Source organism: Protomyctophum bolini (assembly GCF_963924005.1).
Source record: "Protomyctophum bolini genome assembly, chromosome: 8".
In the NCBI taxonomy this organism is placed as follows: Eukaryota; Metazoa; Chordata; class Actinopteri; order Myctophiformes; family Myctophidae; genus Protomyctophum; species Protomyctophum bolini.
In genome coordinates this window covers 45,271,590-45,292,382 of record NC_137869.1, presented here as the reverse complement: position 1 = coordinate 45,292,382, position 20,793 = coordinate 45,271,590, and the positions used below count along the sequence as shown (strand labels likewise).

Genomic DNA, 20,793 nt, shown 5'->3' with positions numbered 1-20,793 from the left:
ACTTTGTTATGTGGTGTGCAGTTGTGCACGGCAACACGTTGTGAAGCTTGTAGATCTGAGAAGAAATGCTGTACTGTACTGTACTCCTCCCTGGTGTGCGTGCGCGCGTGCATGCATGCACGTGCGCTCTACTGGCCAATTTATACACAGTATGCATACATAAGATAAGATAAGATATTTATTGTCACTGTATGAGACATACAGCGAAATTCCGTTTAGTGCAACCATAACATATAACAGTATCAACAGAGAGAACACAACGGACCAAGAAAAAACACTGATGGGGCAACTTCATGGCATAAAACGGTTAGCCCCGTCATAGTCCAGTCCAGTCAAGTCATCTCAATCCATTAATAAGCATTCTAATGCACCGTTAAAATAGTAGTAAAATACACCAATAAAATGATAAGTAGATCAAATAAGGGGGACCACACAATCACAAATTGGGGGAATTATACTTTATATACTATATCCTATTGCATTTGTCCATATGCTATTGCACTTGCCCATAGTCTATATTGCACTTGCCAGTTAGGACAGTCATATGCGTGTGTGTGCGTGTATGCGAACCGAGCAGTGTTTTCACTGTGCACGTGTGCGTGCACATATGTGAACTGAGCAGTGTTTTCAGTCTTTAGGCAAAAAGATGTTGGACAGCCTGTTGGTTCTGGCCTTGATGACCTTCTTCAGCCTTCCGGATGGAAGGGTCTCGAACAGGTGGTGTCCGGGGTGTGAGGGGCTTTAAGGCCCGCCTGTGGAGACGGCTTGAGTAAATGTCACTCAGGTGTGGTAATGGAGAGCTGATGATCCACTGCGCTGTCTTGACCACTGGCTGTAGGTCCTTCCTGTCCACATCGGTGCAGCTGGAGTACCAGGCTGTGGAGGTGTAGGTCAGGATACATATAAACACATAGGAGATTCCGCATAGGAGATAAAAAGAATAAAATCACATGTGAAGTGAAGGGCGCTAATATATTAAAGTCTAACTCATGTTGTGTAGGTGATGTAATGGTGACGTAATACAAACGGTGTCAAGACAAACATTAAATTCTCCTTATTGTTAATGGGATGTATTGTTTGTGTTAGTGACAAACATTAAAGGACCACTTTTCAACCTATCTTCATATAATTGGTCCTCACTAATGTTGCTTGCTCTTTTCTAATGGTATCTTTATACTCGGCATGGCCTAGGTTGTAAAGAATTGGGTGCCGGCTGACACTCATGATGAGCGCCTCATCCGTTGCCTCCAGTTGTATGTCCTCCTGTGACATGCTTGTCCTCCTGTGACATGCTTGCCTGCTCTCTGATATATATTGATTGTGCATTAGCACATGTTATTGCTTAGTTTTTATATATTAGGTATTAGCCTTTATTGGTTGCGTTAATAGACACTCCTGTTCTTCCAAACTGCATCGTTTTAGTCCACAATATTATTATTATTATTATTATTTTTGATATCTTTAGTTACTAGTCACTTTGAAGTTTTGATCATCATTACAAACCATACATTAACATCTTCACCCCTATACATTTTAGTCATTTGAAAATAGCCGATCAAGCTCACAATGCGTTTGATGCATACAATATACATGTAAAAAATAGCAGCCTTTATCTAGGCAGCAAGCTTGTCTAGGCTTAGGGTGTATGATGCATATGCCCACCACAGGGCTCTGGTCAGGGAGCTTGGACTCAAGGATGACTCTTGATGGTGTTTGTTAATTTTATAGGTTGTTGATAGTAGTACAGACATGCAGGGTTGGTCATAAAGTGAATGGGATATCATGTTAAGCAACAACTTGACACTGAATAGCTTCCCTCCAGACATACATATGGCCTATGGCTATGGTGGAAAGTGTCTTCTCACACAGAAGATTTTCCGGTCATTCTGTGGGGTTTCTTGATCGTCAGGGAGATCGTCAGGGAGAACTCCAGAATTCCACAAAGAGTCGAATGCTGTCTGATCTGCTCCAAAGTACGGCGTTGGATGAACGGGCTGCAGCCTCCCAGCCCTCTTGGGGTAATAGTAGAACGTCGTGTCATATGGAACAGCATATAGTGGTGGTCGTGGATGCACCTGAAGTGCAATTTGGAAGACGTCACTTAAAGGGTCCCCTGGTCTGAGATGAGCATACGGAAAAATTGGAAATGATTCGGAAGGCCAGCAGCTCTGTCGTCAACAATGACAATGATACCCCGGCCTGCCACCTGCATGATGATGTCTAGCTGTGCTTCTTCAATAACACATTCTGTAGCTTCTGTGTCTGTATGCATGTAAGATGCACAGTATACACAACTTGGGGTCCTGAACAACTGAGGGTGCCCATACAGGGGGCCTGCACTAAAATATGAGCCAGGATAATTACAAGGTGCCTGAAAAGCCTGCACACAAAGGGCAAAATAAATGTAACTATAGGGAATTTTCTACAATACACTTGATTCTCATTCTATAATAAAATATTGGATTATTGGTCTCCCTCAAAATTAAATCAATACCCCTGAGATGTAGAAAAAGTTTTACTTTTACTACAAAAGTCATGAAATGAATCCATTAAGTGACTCACCACATGTGAAAGACAAAACATAAACGTACCCGCGGCCAAGGGCCTTGACACTGCTGGTTTCAAGTTGCCAGTTCATTTTGGTTTGTCTGGGCAGAGGAAGACGTCGGTTAGTGACAGTATAGTTCAGAATCGGCAAAAAAACACGATGGAAACCACAATTTGCTAACATGATATGACCTGGCAAGGTTTATTGTTCTTTTTAGCAGTATGAAGCATTACAATATGAGAGGTATTATTAAGCTATTATTAGTAATACTTACACGCTGTCTCAAAAGGTACTGCTCCGAAGTAAAAAAAACTGGATGCTCTTGGCAGGTGGGGTGTGTAAAACTAAATGCAAGGAGCTGAGATGAGGCTGACTGGCATACCTGAGTGAACTACAGGCATGCCTACTGCGTCCATAGCCATGAGCAATGTGTTGGACAGCATGGGTCCTCTTGGTGTGGAAGAAGCTAGGCTAAGCTTTTTTGGACTGACTCTTGCTGCCACACGGTGTCCATCAGATTTGGGCTTTCTTTCAAAATGTTGTTTTTTGGCCTCAATTCGGAGTCGGATGAAACAACGAGTTATTTTTTTAATCACTCCATGGCATGGCAGAAGGTTGCTGGTCAAAGCCAGTGAGACTCTCTTTCCAAGACTGCCAATTCCATACAGGACGTGCGCCTGAAGAGATGTTGCAATTGTTGTATTAACTCAAACACCTCTGGGGAGGGACGGCAAAGGGCGCCAGGGAATAAAGAATTCAAAAACAAATATACATTTAAACATCACACAAACTGTGTGTACAATGTACAAACTGTACAACAGGGCTGGGGCGATATGGACAAACATTATTTTTTTTAAATTAAAGAACTCAACATTGATATTACCCATTGTATTGTGATTTGACATTTTTTTTTTAAATTCAAAAAGGGTTTCTTGATCGTCAGGGAGAACTCCAGAATTCCACAAAGAGTCGAATGCTGTCTGATCTGCTCCAAAGTACGGCGTAGGTTGAACGGGCTGCAGCCTCCCAGCCCTCTTGGGGTAATAGTAGAACGTCGTGTCATATGGAACAGCATATAGTGGTGGTCGTGGATGCACCTGAAGTGCAATTTGGAAGACGTCACTTAAAGGGTCCCCTGGTCTGAGATGAGCAGGATGAGGAGGCATACGGAAAAATTGGAAATTATTCGGAAGGCCAGCAGCTCTGTCGTCAACAATGACAATGATACCCCGGCCTGCCACCTGCATGATGATGTCTAGCTGTGCTTCTTCAATAACACATTCTGTAGCTTCTGTGTCTGTATGCATGTAAGATGCACAGTATACACAACTTGGGGTCCTGAACAACTGAGGGTGCCCATACAGGGGGCCTGCACTAAAATATGAGCCAGGATAATTACAAGGTGCCTGAAAAGCCTGCACACAAAGGGCAAAATAAATGTAACTATAGGGAATTTTCTACAATACACTTGATTCTCATTCTATAATAAAATATTGGATTATTGGTCTCCCTCAAAATTAAATCAATACCCCTGAGATGTTAATGTTTTACTTTAACTACAAAAGTCATGAAATTAATCCATTAAGTGACTCACCACATGTGAAAGACAAAACATAAACGTACCCGCGGCCAAGGGCCTTGACACTGCTGGTTTCAAGTTGCCAGTTCATTTTGGTTTGTCTGGGCAGAGGAAGACGTCGGTTAGCGACAGTATAGTTCAGAATCAGCAAAAAAACACGATGGAAACCACAATTTGCTAACATGATATGACCTGGCAAGGTTCATTGTTGTTTTTAGCAGTATGAAGCATTACAATATGAGAGGTATTATTAAGCTATTATTAGTAATACTTACACGCTGTCTCAAAAGGTATACTGCTCCGAAGTAAAAAAGCGGGGATGCTCTTGGCAGGTGGGGTGTGTAAAACTAAATGCAAGGAGCTGAGATGAGGCTGACTGGCATACCTGAGTTAACTACAGGCATGCCTACTGCGTCCATAGCCATGAGCAATGTGTTGGACAGCCTGGGTCCTCTTGGTGTGGAAGAAGCTAGGCTAAGCAAAGGGCGCCAGGGAATAAAGAATGTTCTTCACGTGGTTGTGAATTCAGGTGCAGTTGCAGCAGATCCATCTTCCATCAGCTCCTCCACTCTGACTGTGGTCTTTTTTATTGGCTCCAGCTGTGTCCAGGAAATCAACTACTAATTTGTTGTCGTCATCCTGGTAGCTCCCACTTTTCACTGACGGAGCTCTTTATAGTGTCCCTACCGGGGAGCTCGGCTGCCACTGATTGCTGAATATGAAATGAATGAAAATCGCTGGCATCATTTCACACTGGTTGAGGAGGAGATTCGGTACGTGGCCTATCACACGGCCGAGGTAGTGTCTGAAGTTCAAGGCTGTGTTTGGTTTGACAGCGTGTCTGGTCATCATGGCAACGCACTCACCTTGTTGGGGGTTCCCAGCGAAATCCCACAATATATACATGGATTATTCTTATTTAGATAAATGACAGCTTTCTAATAACAATTCACATTAATTTATCAAGGCAAATCAGCAACACCTCAACAGTGCCACAGGCTTATTACCTCCATGCCGTGCCCCATTGATGAAATAATTTGTTTAAAAGTAGCCCAGACCACATATTGAGTGCATGAATTAATACATACATTAATGGTCGACATTTCTGTATTATAAATGTGTTTTAGTGGTCTCATAAACTATTCTAATATTTTGAGATCTGCTTTTTTGATTTTCATGAGCTGTATGCCACAATCATCAAGATGAAAACAAAAAAAAGGTTTTAAATATTTCACTTTATGCACATTGAATCTAGAATATATGAAGGTTTCACTTTTTGAATTGTAAGAAGAAATAAGAAAATACATTTCCACAATCTAATTTTTTGAGAAGCACCCGTATATGCCTATCTATATTTCCTTCAGTGTAACTGTGCTCCCTAACAATCAAGTTCACATCAGGTGCTGTTCGAAATGCAGGTGGCTTCCGTCTTTTAATTGGTGCAAGATGTGCAAATATAGTAGGTATTGCATCGTCCCTTTTCTTGCCCTTTTTAGTTATGAACTGATCTGCCTCAAAGTGTGCCTGTAGAGTAACGGTTGTTTATTTTTAGATACACAAAGGTACGCAAACACTACACATCAACATTTATTACAGTGTCCTCAGTCCTCACATTACCTCACATAGCTTTCTCTTGTTGGCATTTTCTGGCATGATCATACCCATCCTTCTCACACTGACCAACCACCTCGACAGAATGCAGTCAGTCAGGTCTTAACTTGAACTTATGACACATGGAAATAATATGTAAGTGTTGTTGTTGTAGTAGTAGTAGTAGTAGTAGTAGTAGTAGTAGTAGTAGTAGTAGTAAACATAACACAAGGATTTAGGGCCTTGGAAAAGTTGGCAATATATCAATGATTATATATAGGCCTATAGATATATAGATAGATCATTTTATCATTCAATTACTGGTAGCTTATTATATAATTTAATATCAACATTATAAAACTGTCAATACAATAATATACGTATGTCATAAATTGGCTGCTGGTCATTAACTGACTCACAATTTCCCATTGCTGTCATACACTGGTGGTAGTATTTGTCATCTTGAATTGATATTCTGATACCAACCTTCTGGTGTTCTCTGAAAGAAACAAGGTATCTGAAAGTAGAAAAAGTAGAAAGATTAAAAAAAAAAAAAACTCAATCCTACAACCACACACAGTGAAGAACTATAGCCATTTAGGGTTCATCGTCATGTTGGCTTGTGGAGAACATTTTTGTCAACATTCCATTTTTGCCACGGACATACAAGATGAGTGGACAATAATATTCCCAGAAATACATGGATATTCCTGAATGACCATAATCGGTCTGTAACTCTTGAGTGTCCTAATGTCCAATGTAGTCTTAGTACTTTGTCAAATGTTTTATTTGCAAAGAAAGACCCCTTTACTTTGAGTGGTCAAATGGAACCAAGGGTCCATTTAAATAACACATTTGAGAAAGTACTAGACTACTAGTGGACTAGTAGGCCTACACTTCAGTGACTGAAAGAGTGAAAGGCTTTTTATGGTCTTAAATCCCTTTATTTTAGAGCGTTTTTTTGTAATAGTACAACATAAACATTACAGATATAAATGGTAAATGGTGTATTTATATAGTGCCTTTATCCTAGGCGCTTTACATAGATTGTGCATTACATTCACCCATTCACACACACATTCATACACCGATGGCGGCAGGAAACCATGCAAGGCACCAACCAGCACATCAGGAGCAATTAGGGGTTCAGTGTCTTGCTCAAGGACACTTCGACATTAACTCTGGGGGAGCCCGGTTCGAACTGGCATCCTTGCGGTTGCCATCCAGCCACTCTACCCCTGAGCCACTGCCGCCCAGTTGTCATTTTGCATACCTACCAAAAAATGGTGAAATTTGTGGCGTGCTCGTTCATAACAATGTATTTCAACTCCAGTCTGTCCCTAATCAGGCTCTCCAGTAAGTGTGCAGCTGTGCGCTCAAGCGCTTCCAGGACCACGTGACCGGGCTGTTTTCTGCCCCCTCAATATTGCAACTCTTCTATTGGTATGAACGACAAAGCGTGTGGACCTACTAAAATACCCGCATTAGGAGCTCCACATATAGAGCCACACGAGTCATTTGTGTCTGACATCATACTGACACAGATTGCACCGTATGTGGGCATAGCTGTGACGAGAACTCCATATACTCTATGGTTATGGCTTGAACCATCGTGACCAGAGCTGGAGGGGGAAACGGAATCACACTCGTGGAGCAGGGACCTTGGAGTAGCAACGTGACTGATTCTCTTCGGGGGAAGTACAGGACAGTGAGTCTCTAGTTCTCATAGGTAAGACGATCCATTTGGATAAGTCCTATATTGAACACCATCGCAGAGTGTCTTGAATCAACCAGCAAAATGATCTAAGCTATAGTTTTCAGTCAAATATAATGTCTCTGCATGTCTACATTTGTGTTGGTGGACCTTCTACAGGTCCAGGCGGCACCTGGAGAGGTGAAATGCTGTTCCAAACAGCGGCATAGCTCTACACTCCTTCACAATCGCAATGTTACGCAGGATGTCCATGAATGCTTTCAAGCTGCACACGCGGACGCCGGGTAAACGACTACTGGGTTCATCTAGCGCAGAAAGCAAGACGAACGTGAAGACAGAGGAGTCTACGGAGGAGTATGCATTTGTGGAACGACTGATCCCGCGATCACGGGTCCCCGCCCCTCCCAGACACCACGGCCCCTCCCCGTCCGGTTGGGTCCCTCCGTCCTCGCCACCTCCAGACCTGCCCTACGTGATCCGTCGCTCTCGGATGCACAACATTCCCGTCTACACCGACGTCACCAACGGCAGCCGCAAGACGACCCTCGTGCGGAAGGTGGAAGGGGACATATGGGCCCTGGAGAAGGACATCAAGGAGTACTTGGGTGAAGCCACCGGCAGAGATTTACCGACACAAGTCAACGAGGTGACCATGACTGTCCGCGTCAAGGGCCATTACGATTCAGAGTTGAAGGCCTGGCTATCGAAAAAGGGATTTTGATGAAGATTTGTGGAGGAACCGATCCAGCTGTACAGTTCTTCTGATAGAACAGATGGCCTCCAAACGAATACAAAAATTTGAAAGATTACCTTGTACACAGCAAACTAAAAGAGACAGACAGACCGATATGCAAGACCTAAACAACAGGTGAAAATCACACCCGTGTGAACTGAGTGGTGCAACTCCCCTCTCTCCCCCTCCTCTCTCTCTCTCTCTCTCTCTCTCTCTCTCTCTCTCTCTCATTAGCAGGCAACAGTGCAGCACTCTCTGTTTCTCGCACAGCAGCGCCCCTACTGGTACTCATAGTCATACTGGTGTTCATAGTCACATAGGTGAACACATAGGTAGGTGAACACGGACATTGCTGTTCCTTGGAGTGGTTGCACCACTCAAAAATAGAGTGGGAATAAATGGTGGGAATAAAACAAAACATACAGGCTAATACTAGTAACTGTGTTTATATAATTACATGTAACAAGTGCAACCTAGAATATGTGTGTGAAACTAGAAACACAATAGAAGATAGATATAATATAAATAATGCAAAAGAAACAACATTAATACTTATTGTACAGCATTTCATGATACATGGATGGCTTTGGAAGTTTGTGGATTGGAATCCTGGATACCTGGACAGAATTGGAATGCAAATTGAAGCAGTGGATATTAATATTAAACACCACATTTCCACAAAGGCCTGAACAATACAATTCATAATTAAAATGGAAAACGGTGGAGGAACCAAATCAACCTTTAGAAAGCCGTTGAAGGTATTGTCCAAATTATTAAAAATATATAAAAGGGGAAAAAGATTCGTATTATATCAGCAATATATACAACTTTGATGAGTGGCAGTCATTCAACGGAATAAATTAAATGGGAAGCAGAACTAAATATAGAAATTACAGAAAAGGATTGGATACATATGTGGAAAATGCACCAATCATCTACCAATTCACGGATATGGAGGGTATTCTCTTGGAAAAATCTATGCAGATTTTGTATAGGCCTAACACCAAAAATCAAGAGCAATCAGTTAAAGCAACAGATACAATGTTGGAGAGGTTGTGGAGATGTACATGTGGATCACTCACATGTGTTTTGGAAATGTCCCAAAATGGATGATTTTTGGAAAATGATACATGATCAGTTACAAAAGATATTGGGATATGAGGTGCCTATGAGTGTGATGTTTTGTATTTAGGAAACTTGATGGGGGGTAAGATTCGAGGAGAGGATAGATATCTGGTAAACATTTTATTGGCGGCAGGAAAGAAAGCTATCACAAGAAAATGGGGACAGATGGAACCTCCAACACAGGGACAATGGGGGACAGATGGAACCTCCAACACAGGGACAATGGGGGACAGATGGAACCTCCAACACAGGGACAATGGGGGACAGATGGAACCTCCAACACAGGGACAATGGGGACAGATGGAACCTCCAACACAGGGACAATGGGGACAGATGGAACCTCCAACACAGGGACAATGGGGACAGATGGAACCTCCAACACAGGGACAATGGGGACAGATGGAACCTCCAACACAGGGACAATGGGGGACAATGGAACCTCCAACACAGGGACAATGGGGGACAGATGGAACCTCCAACACAGGGACAATGGGGACAGATGGAACCTCCAACACAGGGACAATGGGGACAGATGGAACCTCCAACACAGGGACAATGGGGGACAGATGGAACCTCCAACACAGGGACAATGGGGACAGATGGAACCTCCAACACAGGGACAATGGGGGACAGATGGAACCTCCAACACAGGGACAATGGGGACAGATGGAACCTCCAACACAGGGACAATGGGGGACAGATGGAACCTCCAACACAGGGACAATGGGGACAGATGGAACCTCCAACACAGGGACAATGGGGACAGATGGAACCTCCAACACAGGGACAATGGGGACAGATGGAACCTCCAACACAGGGACAATGGGGACAGATGGAACCTCCAACACAGGGACAATGGGGACAGATGGAACCTCCAACACAGGGACAATGGGGACAGATGGAACCTCCAACACAGGGACAATGGGGACAGATGGAACCTCCAACACAGGGACAATGGGGACAGATGGAACCTCCAACACAGGGACAATGGGGGACAGATGGAACCTCCAACACAGGGACAATGGGGGACAGATGGAACCTCCAACACAGGGACAATGGGGGACAGATGGAACCTCCAACACAGGGACAATGGGGGACAGATGGAACCTCCAACACAGGGACAATGGGGACAGATGGAACCTCCAACACAGGGACAATGGGGGACAGATGGAACCTCCAACACAGGGACAATGGGGGACAGATGGAACCTCCAACACAGGGACAATGGGGACAGATGGAACCTCCAACACAGGGACAATGGGGGACAGATGGAACCTCCAACACAGGGACAATGGGGGACAGATGGAACCTCCAACACAGGGACAATGGGGGACAGATGGAACCTCCAACACAGGGACAATGGGGGACAGATGGAACCTCCAACACAGGGACAATGGGGGACAGATGGAACCTCCAACACAGGGACAATGGGGGACAGATGGAACCTCCAACACAGGGACAATGGGGGACAGATGGAACCTCCAACACAGGGACAATGGGGACAGATGGAACCTCCAACACAGGGACAATGGGGGACAGATGGAACCTCCAACACAGGGACAATGGGGACAGATGGAACCTCCAACACAGGGACAATGGGGGACAGATGGAACCTCCAACACAGGGACAATGGGGGACAGATGGAACCTCCAACACAGGGACAATGGGGGACAGATGGAACCTCCAACACAGGGACAATGGGGGACAGATGGAACCTCCAACACAGGGACAATGGGGGACAGATGGAACCTCCAACACAGGGACAATGGGGGACAGATGGAACCTCCAACACAGGGACAATGGGGGACAGATGGAACCTCCAACACAGGGACAATGGGGACAGATGGAACCTCCAACACAGGGACAATGGGGGACAGATGGAACCTCCAACACAGGGACAATGGGGACAGATGGAACCTCCAACACAGGGACAATGGGGGACAGATGGAACCTCCAACACAGGGACAATGGGGACAGATGGAACCTCCAACACAGGGACAATGGGGGACAGATGGAACCTCCAACACAGGGACAATGGGGGACAGATGGAACCTCCAACACAGGGACAATGGGAGGATTTGATTCAGGAGATACATCTCAAGGAGAAACTGACACACCGTCTGAGGCTACAGGAAGAAAACATGGAGCACAAATTGTCCAAATGGACAACATTTAAATATAACAGCAAATGCCTAGAAATATGTAATGTAACAAGCAAGGTTTGAAACGCAATGTCGATTTTATTTTCTTTATTTCTTTTTTCTTTTTTTGCTTTTTCACGTTTGTTTTGTACTGTATGTTTCGGTTGTCATTGTTCAAAAAATAATACATTTTTAAGTGATAAAAAAGAAAGAAAGCCATTGAACCTCCAAATTGCTCTCAATTACAGGAGATTGATACTCCAGGGCAATAGAATAAACACAAAGAGCCATTCAGATTCAAAATCAGACCATCACTGCCGATGGCCTGATATTGACACTAATGGGCTTGACACCAATTGGTGTAGGTACTAGGTAGACATGCTTAATCCCCTCAAACGTAATCACACTTTATGCATTTGACTACATTAAGCCAGACTAGATCTAAATATAAGATTTATAAACTTTTAGTCATTCTAGTAAGACTAAAACATAATTGCCCAGACTCTTCTTCAACAAAGATGGCGAAAGCAAACATATGCTTTGTTCTGTATACTTACCCATACAATTGTATGGTACAAAACACTGAAGTCCTTAAACCAGAAACCTAACCTCAGAGGAAGCCACGGGTGATTTGTAACCCGCGTAATGGGTGATTTGTATCCCGCAGCACGGGTTGGACTAACGGGAGGTCTGACTTAAGGGCAGTCCCCGACAAAACCATGACATATCACCTACAACTGTATTTGATATTTCGGTGGATCTGTCCACAGACCCCCATCCCGTTTTATGCAAGGAAGCCGCATACAAGATTGGTGCATTTAAAATATCTCGAACATAATATGTTCGAGATATTTTAAATCATTATTTTTCAATTTTGAGATGTTGTGCTATTTTACTTCCTAAACATTCTTTCAAACTAAATCAAAAATAAACATTCGGAATACACATTTAGATGTTTATTTTAGTAGTTTATTTTAGCCAATGACAGCTCGTTTTTCTGGGTGAAAATCTACCCTCTCTATGTTCATGATTGGTTGCTGGTAAATGGTGCATTTATCCAAGGCGCTTTAAATAGCTTGTGCATTACATTCACCCATTCACACACACACATACACACACATACACACATACACCGATGGCTGCAGGAAACCATGCAAGTATCATACATATTTGGAATATGTATGATACTGCATGTCCGGAGGGAAGTCGGTCAAATTGGCGGTTGTCCTAATCGAAGTGTGTCAATGGATCTCCACATAATGGAGATCTCTGTAGTCCCTGAGTGAACCGCCAGAGCGCCAGCGGTCAGTACTATGACGTCATGAGGACGACATCGAGCATCTCCATATGCGGGCATACGAGGGACACGGAGGCTTGTAAAAGCCCCCCGAGGTCGGCCACCATAGTTGGTCGAAGAGTGCGTGGAGAGGCGGAGTCCCTCCCTCCACCCATGCCGCTGTTAGCCTACCTCAAGAGCCTGTTCCTGCCGCAGCTGCTGATCGGCTTCGTGTTCGTAGCGAGCGGCCTCGTCATCAACCTCGTCCAGCTGTGCACGTGCGTCCTGTGGCCCGTCGACAAGCAGCTCTACCGCCGGATCAACTGCCGGCTCGCCTACTCCCTCTGGAGTCAGCTGGTGATGCTGCTGGAGTGGTGGTCGGGCACCGAGTGCACGCTCTACACCGACCGGGCCACGGCGGAGCGCCTCGGCAAGGAGCACGCCGTCGTCATCCTCAACCACAGCTTCGAGATAGACTCCCTGTGCGGCTGGACCATGTGCGAGCGCTACGGCGTCCTGGGGAGCTCCAAGGTGCTGGCCAAGCACGAGCTGCTGAAGGTCCCCCTGGTCGGCTGGACCTGGTACTTCCTGGAGATCGTCTTCTGCAAGAGGAGGTGGGAGGAGGACCGGGAGACGGTCGTCGGAGGCCTGACGCGGCTCCGGGACTACCCCGAGTTCATGTGGTTCCTGCTGTACTGCGAGGGCACTCGCTTCACGGAGACGAAGCACCGCATCAGCATGCAGGTGGCGGAGAGCAAAGGCCTGCCCCGGCTCAAGCACCACCTGCTGCCGCGCACCAAGGGCTTCACCACCACGCTGCGGTGCCTCCGGGGCACCGTGAGCGCCGTCTACGACGTGACGCTCAACTTCAGGGACAAGCAGACGCCCACGCTGCTGGGCGTCGTCCAGGGCAAGAGGTACATGGCCGACATGAGCGTGCGGCGCTTCCCCGTGGGGGAGATCCCGGACGGGGAGAAGGAGTGCGCCGACTGGCTCCACGAGCTCTACCGGCAGAAGGACGCCCTGCAGGAGCACTACCAGAGGGAGGGCTCCTTCCCCGGGCCCGCCGTGGTCCCGGCCCGCCGGCCGTGGACGGCGCTCAACTTCCTGCTCTGGGCGACGCTGCTGGTGTCGCCGCTCGTCCGCCTGGCGTACGGCGCGGCCGCCAGCGGCTCGCCGCTCCCCGTCGCCGCCGGCTTCCTGCTGTTCCTCGTCGTGGCCAACGTGGCGATCCGCCGCCTGATCGGCGTCACGGAGGTGAAGAAGACGGGCTCCAACTACGGCGACCAGGAGGCCGAGAAACTGAAGTAGTGACAGTAAACACTGCAGCCTTTTGAAACTCTATACCACTTGTGCAAGTGATTGGCCAGTAGCCGCTATCATTTTTTTTTGGGGGCGGAAGTTGCGGGATTTGGGCAGAAGTACCGCTCAAGGAAATGACGTTGTTGACACAAAATATGTTTACATCTCTGTGAATGAAACAAGTGTTGTGTTTTGTCGAAAAGATATCGTATGCGGGGAATACATCTTCCGCCGATACCATCTGCCGTCTCTGCCTTAGGTTGTGACCAGGCTTTTCTCTTCGCAGATGAGTAAGCCTGGGACCGAGGCTAGGTGGCATTCGGGGCAAACGCTCTTGCCAGAACATAATTCACTATTCTCCTCTGCCTATCGGGTCGCAACACCCGGTGTGTGTGTGTGTGTGTGTGTGTGTGTGTGTGAGAGGGGCGATATTTTCTCAAGACTCTCAGCTGACTGAACTCACTACATGTGTGTAATTTGAAACCTTCTTGCCAAACATGAATCCAAGTCTTATCGAAAAACAAAACACCATCCATCAAACAGAGATACACACACATAGTTCACTTCACGCCAGAAGGGTGCAGTGCACCACCCTGTGGCACCAACTTGCACTGCATACTGACTGTTACATAGTGTGTGTGTGTGTGTGTGTGTGCATGCATGTCCCTCTCTCAAAACGATATTTTTTTCCAGGGCCAGATTGGGTATACTTGGCCCCCCTAGGCATGGGCCTGGGGCCTGGGGCCAGGGGGGGGGGGCTGTATTTTCCAGGGCCGGATTGGAAATTAGGGGACCCCCGATTCTTTTTTTCTTTTTTGCATTTTCTTTCCTAGCTTTTTTTTTTGAGAACAAGTACTTTGTGATATCACTGAAATCAAAAATCAAAGTCTTGAGTGAGAATTCTGAGTGAGAAAGTACCTCACACTAAAACGCAGTTTTCTCAAGAAAGATTTTTCTGAAACCAAACTTTATTCAACGGCCATAACTTCAGAACCAGTCTATATAAATGTCCATTTGACAGTATTTTCTGATTCATGGAGTGATAATTTGAGATATCTAAAATCCCCTTTTTGTCTCTAAGTATGTCAACAAAACGAAACGATAATTTTGAACCTGGCTTTATCCGATCTTCAGATTTATCGTAAATTAGCGCATATAATGCCTAATTTGCATATTTAAACATATTTCAAAAAAATCTCGACTGGAGAAGTTTCATTGTGATAGCTATTAAAACTTTTTTCCCTATCCCCCCCCCACACACACACAAACACACACACACAAACACACACCGTGACGTCATGTGGCAGCCAAGTCTATGGACTTTTTATGGAACAATTTATTCCATTCAAACTTCCAAAGTCCAGTGTGTGAAGAACCTTCATGTGAGGAGGAAACTTGTTCTCGAGTAGAGCCATCTTTTTCCGGTCATGGCTGAGCTTCCTGGCCCTCGCCCTGAGATGTTTCTCTACGCGGAGCTGTATGTGCGGCTCGACGAACTGCGGCGTGAAGAAGAACCTCTTCTTGGCGTGTGCTCAGTTCATGTACCAAGGAATCTTCGTTGCTCTTCGTCCGCAGTTGTTTGGCGTCCCACGGCGCTCCCGACCTGACCGTGGTCCCCCCCCCAGTTCTCGGGCACGTCAAAGAACTCCTCCTCCAGCGCCGGTCGTTTGGCGGTCGCGTGCAGCTGGTCTGCGTTGTTGCCCGACGGCGCCCCGCTTGACGGTGCAGAGCCGGGGGGGAGACGAATGAAGACGCTTGCCCGTGTAACAGTATTATATAATTACACAAAATAGGACACAAATAAGTGCTTTTACCTGATTCTCCATAGTTCACGTGTATAGGAATACAGTACATAGTGCATTAAAGGTCACAGCTCCTTTAAATCTCCTCCTTTTGCCCCCTGTATAAATGTCCTGCGACACCCCCACCTCTTCCTTCTGTACTTCCGTCTTGGAATGAGGTGGGTGTCTTTGTTGAATTCTCCGTGTAAACATGATAAGCATTGTACTTGCAAATTGATTCATACAGTGTTTGTTTAACCCTGTTTAGAGAGGAGTTGTTGCACTACGAAACTAACGTGGAGACGTGTCTTTGTTATTCTTTGTCAGAATAAAGAGAGGTTTCCAAGGACAGTTCTGGGTCCGTCTCATGTCTATTCTACTACACAACGCAGAGAGAGACAGATTACACCGGTTACACTCGTTTAGATAGGAATGGCATTTGGCCGAGCCTTTAGCAAACGGCGAGCGAGTGTCGAGCTGACGTCGCCGAGGAGATCCTAAACGCGCTTTGAAACTGCTTGCAAAGTGTCGAAATGCGCCCCGTCGAGGTCACTGCCATCTTTGATGCTGTGCCAACTGCATCAACAGCTCTGGATTAAGAGCGTCTGCTAAATGCCTAAATTGTAACAGACAAACTGGGTCAGACACTTTGGATCCATATTCCGCCTTTGGACTTAACCTTTTCAAACAAAGACGTACCGTATATCCTGTATGTACACGTTGTCACCATGACTCAGCCTTAACCGTATAAGGAGTTCCCAATGCAGCTACGCCCAAATATGGAGTGTGTCGTCGTCACGGCATCAGGCGCACATAAATCTGTCAGCTTTATGGGTACAAAACAGGAGCATTCACACCAATGTCACAGCATAAAAAAGCCATTTAATGTCAGGTTAGACACATACAAATGTAATGCTTATATGGTTATAGTTGATTGATTGATTGATTGAAGACTTTGGTACTACTGTATTTCGATGCCACTACTTTTGTATTATTACATCGCTACTTTTACTCAAGTATAAAATCAGATGGCTTCTTCCAGCACGGATCATATTTTGGGCCTATAAGAGGCTACGTCGTCCAAAACAATGCCGTCTGTTCTAGCCTCCGTCGTCAACAGCGTCGTCCACAACGCGGCGGCACTGAGGACCGCTCCGTGGAGAACTCCCGCCGTCTCCGCGCTCCTCCTCCTCCTCCTCGGACCACGTCCCGTCGGAACGCCGCGGGTTTTGGCGGCGGGCAAAAAGGACCTGGTGAAGAAGGAGCATCTCCTGGTGGTCCTGGACGAAGACGAGCTCCGGGAGCAGTTTGTCCGAGGCTCCGGCCCCGGCGGTCAGGCCACCAACAAGACCAGCAACTGTGTGGTGCTCAAGCACGTCCCCACCGGCACCGTGGTGAAGGTACGGCTCTTCTTCGTTGATGAAATAAGCACTTAGGATTTGACAGTGTAGATAGAAGGTTCTATAGTTTTAATAAATTTTGACCTGAGATCAGATTTTAAAAAATTGTCTTCTAAATCCTGACAGTTTTCTGAAATGTAATTGGCCGCCATGAACCCCCATTTGAAAATATGTTGTTTCCAGGGACCTCCCCAGAAGCCAATATTTGAGTTAAAATGTTAGCTCTGAAATAATGTATGTTCAAAGATTTGTGGCACATTTTCACAATTTTTTTCAAATGCTATTTTTCAATAGCTAAACCTATAACATAATGCTTGAAACACCAAAAACGGGTTCCCGTTCTGAATGGGTTTAACTGAATACATTGTTCTGCTCTCCCCCCCCCCCCTCCCCTACAGTGTCATCAGACGAGATCACAGGCTCTAAACCGACAACGAGCGCGGGAGATCATGAGAGAGAAATTGGACGTTTTATTCAAAGGAGAAGAAAGTGAGATCGTAAAGAGGAAAGACGAGTCCGTGCAGAGGAAAAACGAGAAGAGGAGGCAGGCAAACGAAACGCTGGAGAGGAAAAGACTGCTTAAAGAAGCACTTGAAGCCGGTAGTAAGCCAGGGAATGAAACGGACTGAGGATGTGTATATCTATTCTACGTCCGAGCATAGACATGGCAACGCCCCGCCTGCCTCTGATTGGCCTACCGACACTGCCCGTCTAGCCTGTCCTCCGAGATTCAAGTAGAAGAGGCAAACTAATATTGTTTGTGCCGTTTGCTTTGATTGAATAATTGATTGAAGACGTATGTACTCTGATTTGATTTGGCTGTGCTCTAAATTAAAGTGTTGGTCAAGGTATTAATCTAATTATAGTATACTAATACTGTTATACTAAAAAAGATAAAGATCAGGGGAAAAGAGACCTTTTTACAGTACAATAATGTTTCAAGTGTACACGTGTTTACAAATAAACTGCTGGGACACTCAAGCCAGGCTGCGCAGCATCGGCATACCTTTACCGGGCTCCCGATCTTTACACACAAGCTATAAGGTATGTCAAATAAGCTTATTGACTTAAGAGCCAAGCTGCACCGAGCGCACACACATGCGCGCACGCAAGCACACACACAGTGTACGTTCGCCGACTGACATGAAAGTTCGTGCACAAACAGGCAACCACGACATGCACATAAACTACTACACTGGTCAAACCAGGAAGGATGCATATATATTTTTTCTTTTTTTAATTGTATTGTCTGTTGTACAGACAATACAAGCAGCTATAGGCCTGCTCGATTTGGTTTAATACACGTAATTTTGTTCCCAGTTTACAAGACTTTGATAATGTGTCAACCTGTGTAAAGGTTTGGCACATGAATTATAATGAGAGACCGTTTTGTGTTCTGCTCTCTTTTTCTTCCACGCGCACGCGTAAACACACGCAGTCATAACACACATGCACGCGCACACACGGACGGGCGAACGTTGATTGACAGACAGACAGCTACGCATCCGCGATATGCACATATAGACATGAACACAGTCGTCTATAAGCCAAACCCACTAACCCAGGATATGCAATATGTATACGTGTGTGGGTATAGACTAGGCTACACTGCGTGTCTCTACTGTTTGATTATACATGTCGTATTGTTTGTTTTTGCTTTTTTTTATCGCGGCAAGACATGTGTTGATCATTATGTTAACCTTGAGATGTCTAACACGCATGAATCATGAGACTGCATTGCTCTGTTGTTGCTTTAGTTTTTGGTCCCCCCCCCCCCCCCCCCTTTTTTATTTTCTTTGTTTTCTTTGTTTTAATTTTTTCTGCCGTTTGTCCCATTTAAATAAAGTAGGTGCAACAGAGATTGATTGATTGATTGAAATATGTATTAACAGTTTGCAGAATTACAGTACATTTCAAGCACAAACTCAATGCAAAGACTGTTAACTGTGAGTGGACGACCCCATTAGCCCTTCACTAAGTCCCTCCCCAACTCATCCTTGTCCAATAGGCAAGTTATCAGCTAAGAAAGCTTGACCTGCATAGCAACTGTTGCTAAACTATTTGGATTGGCATTGAACAATCGCCTTTTGGGGTGGGATTTAGTGAAGGGCTAATTAAGCATTACACTTGTTTACAACAGGGTCCACCATGATCAATTTGGATCCCCTTACTACACATTATTATGTATAAAATTAATAAAGTTAACTAATTTACTAATATTAAATACCTGGTGGATAGAAAACGTTTTTTCTTGTTGTTTGTTTCCCCCCCCCCCTCTCAATCTGAGAGGATGCTATAAAGAGGTCTAATTTTGATCTACTTTATTATTGTTGTTCTCTTTCTACCCCAAGAGGGCGCCAGTGGTTCAACTTCATTTCACTTCACTTCAATAACTATAATTTAAAAAGGGGCTGAAACACATCCGTTACCCTAAGGTTTAAGTCTATATGTTTATATGTAAACAAATGTAAAATAACTCGGTACACATAGGTACACGGGGGGTGGATGGATAGGGTTTTTTTTATTACTGTTTTGTCTTGTTTTTTGTTATGTGTTATGTCAAGCCAGACTAGTTTGTCTGTTTTTCTATGGGTTTTTTTGTGGGGGGTGGGGAGGCCCTGGGGGGAGGAGATTGACTACTTTCTTTTCTCTATATCCTTACTCTGTGTACTATATTTTCTACTATGTAGGTTGTAGGTTCATTACTAAGCTGTTATTGTCCTATTGCTATGACAGGCCTTATTACTCTATTTAAAACGCATCTTTTTTAAACCGTCATAAACCCTATAAACGTCTATCATGGTGATTTTGGGTTTTCCCGTTAGGATCGTTACCTGGAATGTTCGAGGCCTGGCGTGCAAAAGTACTTTCTCATCTTAAAAGTCTTTCCACTGATATTGCCTTTCTGCAGGAGACACACCTTCGCACTGATCGGATCACATTAGGCTCCGCAAACCCTGGGTTGGACAAATATTCCATTCTAATCTTTCATAGTAGGTCCAGAGGCGCTGCCATAATAATACACAAACGCCTTAAATTCACTTCAGATCAATTAATCTCTGACCCTGGATGCCGCTATGTAATTGTCTCAGGGACCCTCCATCAAACACCTGTTGTATTAGTTGACATTTACGCGCCAAACTTTGACATGAGGACAATGATGAGGACAATGCTGCTAGCGGAGACGATGCCAAATTGGAGGAGTCCTCCCTCTCTCTCTCTCTGTCGTTCTCACGCTGCGTAGCCTGCGTCCTGTGCGTAATACTGCTGGACACATTGCACGGCATGTGGTTGGTCCCTCTCCCTCTCTCTCTCTCTCTCTCTCTCTCTCTCTCTCTCTCTCATTATTGTTATACCGTATGCTGCTGGCTACCATAATAATATGGAGGTCTTAACGAAGCCCTTTTTCCAATTTATCGAATTATGAATTAATAATGAATTTATTAGTGATTTAAAAATGCAAAAACGCACCCAGGGCGCAGTACCCCCCGCGGGGGGCAAATATCTCACAACGGGTAAGGGCTAGTATAATCTATTCTACAAAATCTACAAAGTCTTTCAACTACGCAACTTTGCAACCACTCATGTTTTATCCTTCCCCAGG

At 45.1% G+C, this 20,793-nt stretch overlaps 4 protein-coding genes across 5 annotated transcripts in view; 3 read left to right on the top strand and 1 right to left on the bottom strand.

Moving 5' to 3' along the window:
• Positions 1-7,663: 7,663 nt before the first annotated feature.
• Positions 7,664-8,152, top strand: LOC308320288 (large ribosomal subunit protein mL49-like; the record flags this gene model as incomplete). Its single annotated transcript, XM_080770603.1, has 1 exon — positions 7,664-8,152. The coding sequence occupies one exon, from the start codon at positions 7,664-7,666 to the stop codon at positions 8,150-8,152; it is 489 nt and encodes a 162-aa protein (XP_080626729.1).
• Positions 8,153-8,311: 159 nt separating this feature from the next.
• The window catches only part of LOC308319383 (desmocollin 2-like protein), a 279,749-nt gene continuing 267,267 nt past the window's right edge, over positions 8,312-20,793 (bottom strand). For both annotated transcript variants that reach the window (XM_080769427.1, XM_080769428.1), the window contains exon 19: positions 8,312-8,339. The gene's annotated coding sequence lies outside the window, so the exon portion shown is untranslated. The remainder of the gene's footprint in view (positions 8,340-20,793) is intronic.
• On the top strand, positions 12,878-14,017 carry LOC308319312 (1-acyl-sn-glycerol-3-phosphate acyltransferase gamma-like; the record flags this gene model as incomplete). The annotated part of the gene is made up of 1 exon (XM_080769320.1): positions 12,878-14,017. The coding sequence occupies exon 1, from the start codon at positions 12,881-12,883 to the stop codon at positions 14,015-14,017; it is 1,137 nt and encodes a 378-aa protein (XP_080625446.1). The 5' UTR covers positions 12,878-12,880.
• On the top strand, positions 16,878-17,818 carry mtrfr (mitochondrial translation release factor in rescue; the record flags this gene model as incomplete). Its single annotated transcript, XM_080770602.1, has 2 exons — positions 16,878-17,189; positions 17,588-17,818. The coding sequence occupies 2 exons, from the start codon at positions 16,878-16,880 to the stop codon at positions 17,816-17,818; spliced, it is 543 nt and encodes a 180-aa protein (XP_080626728.1).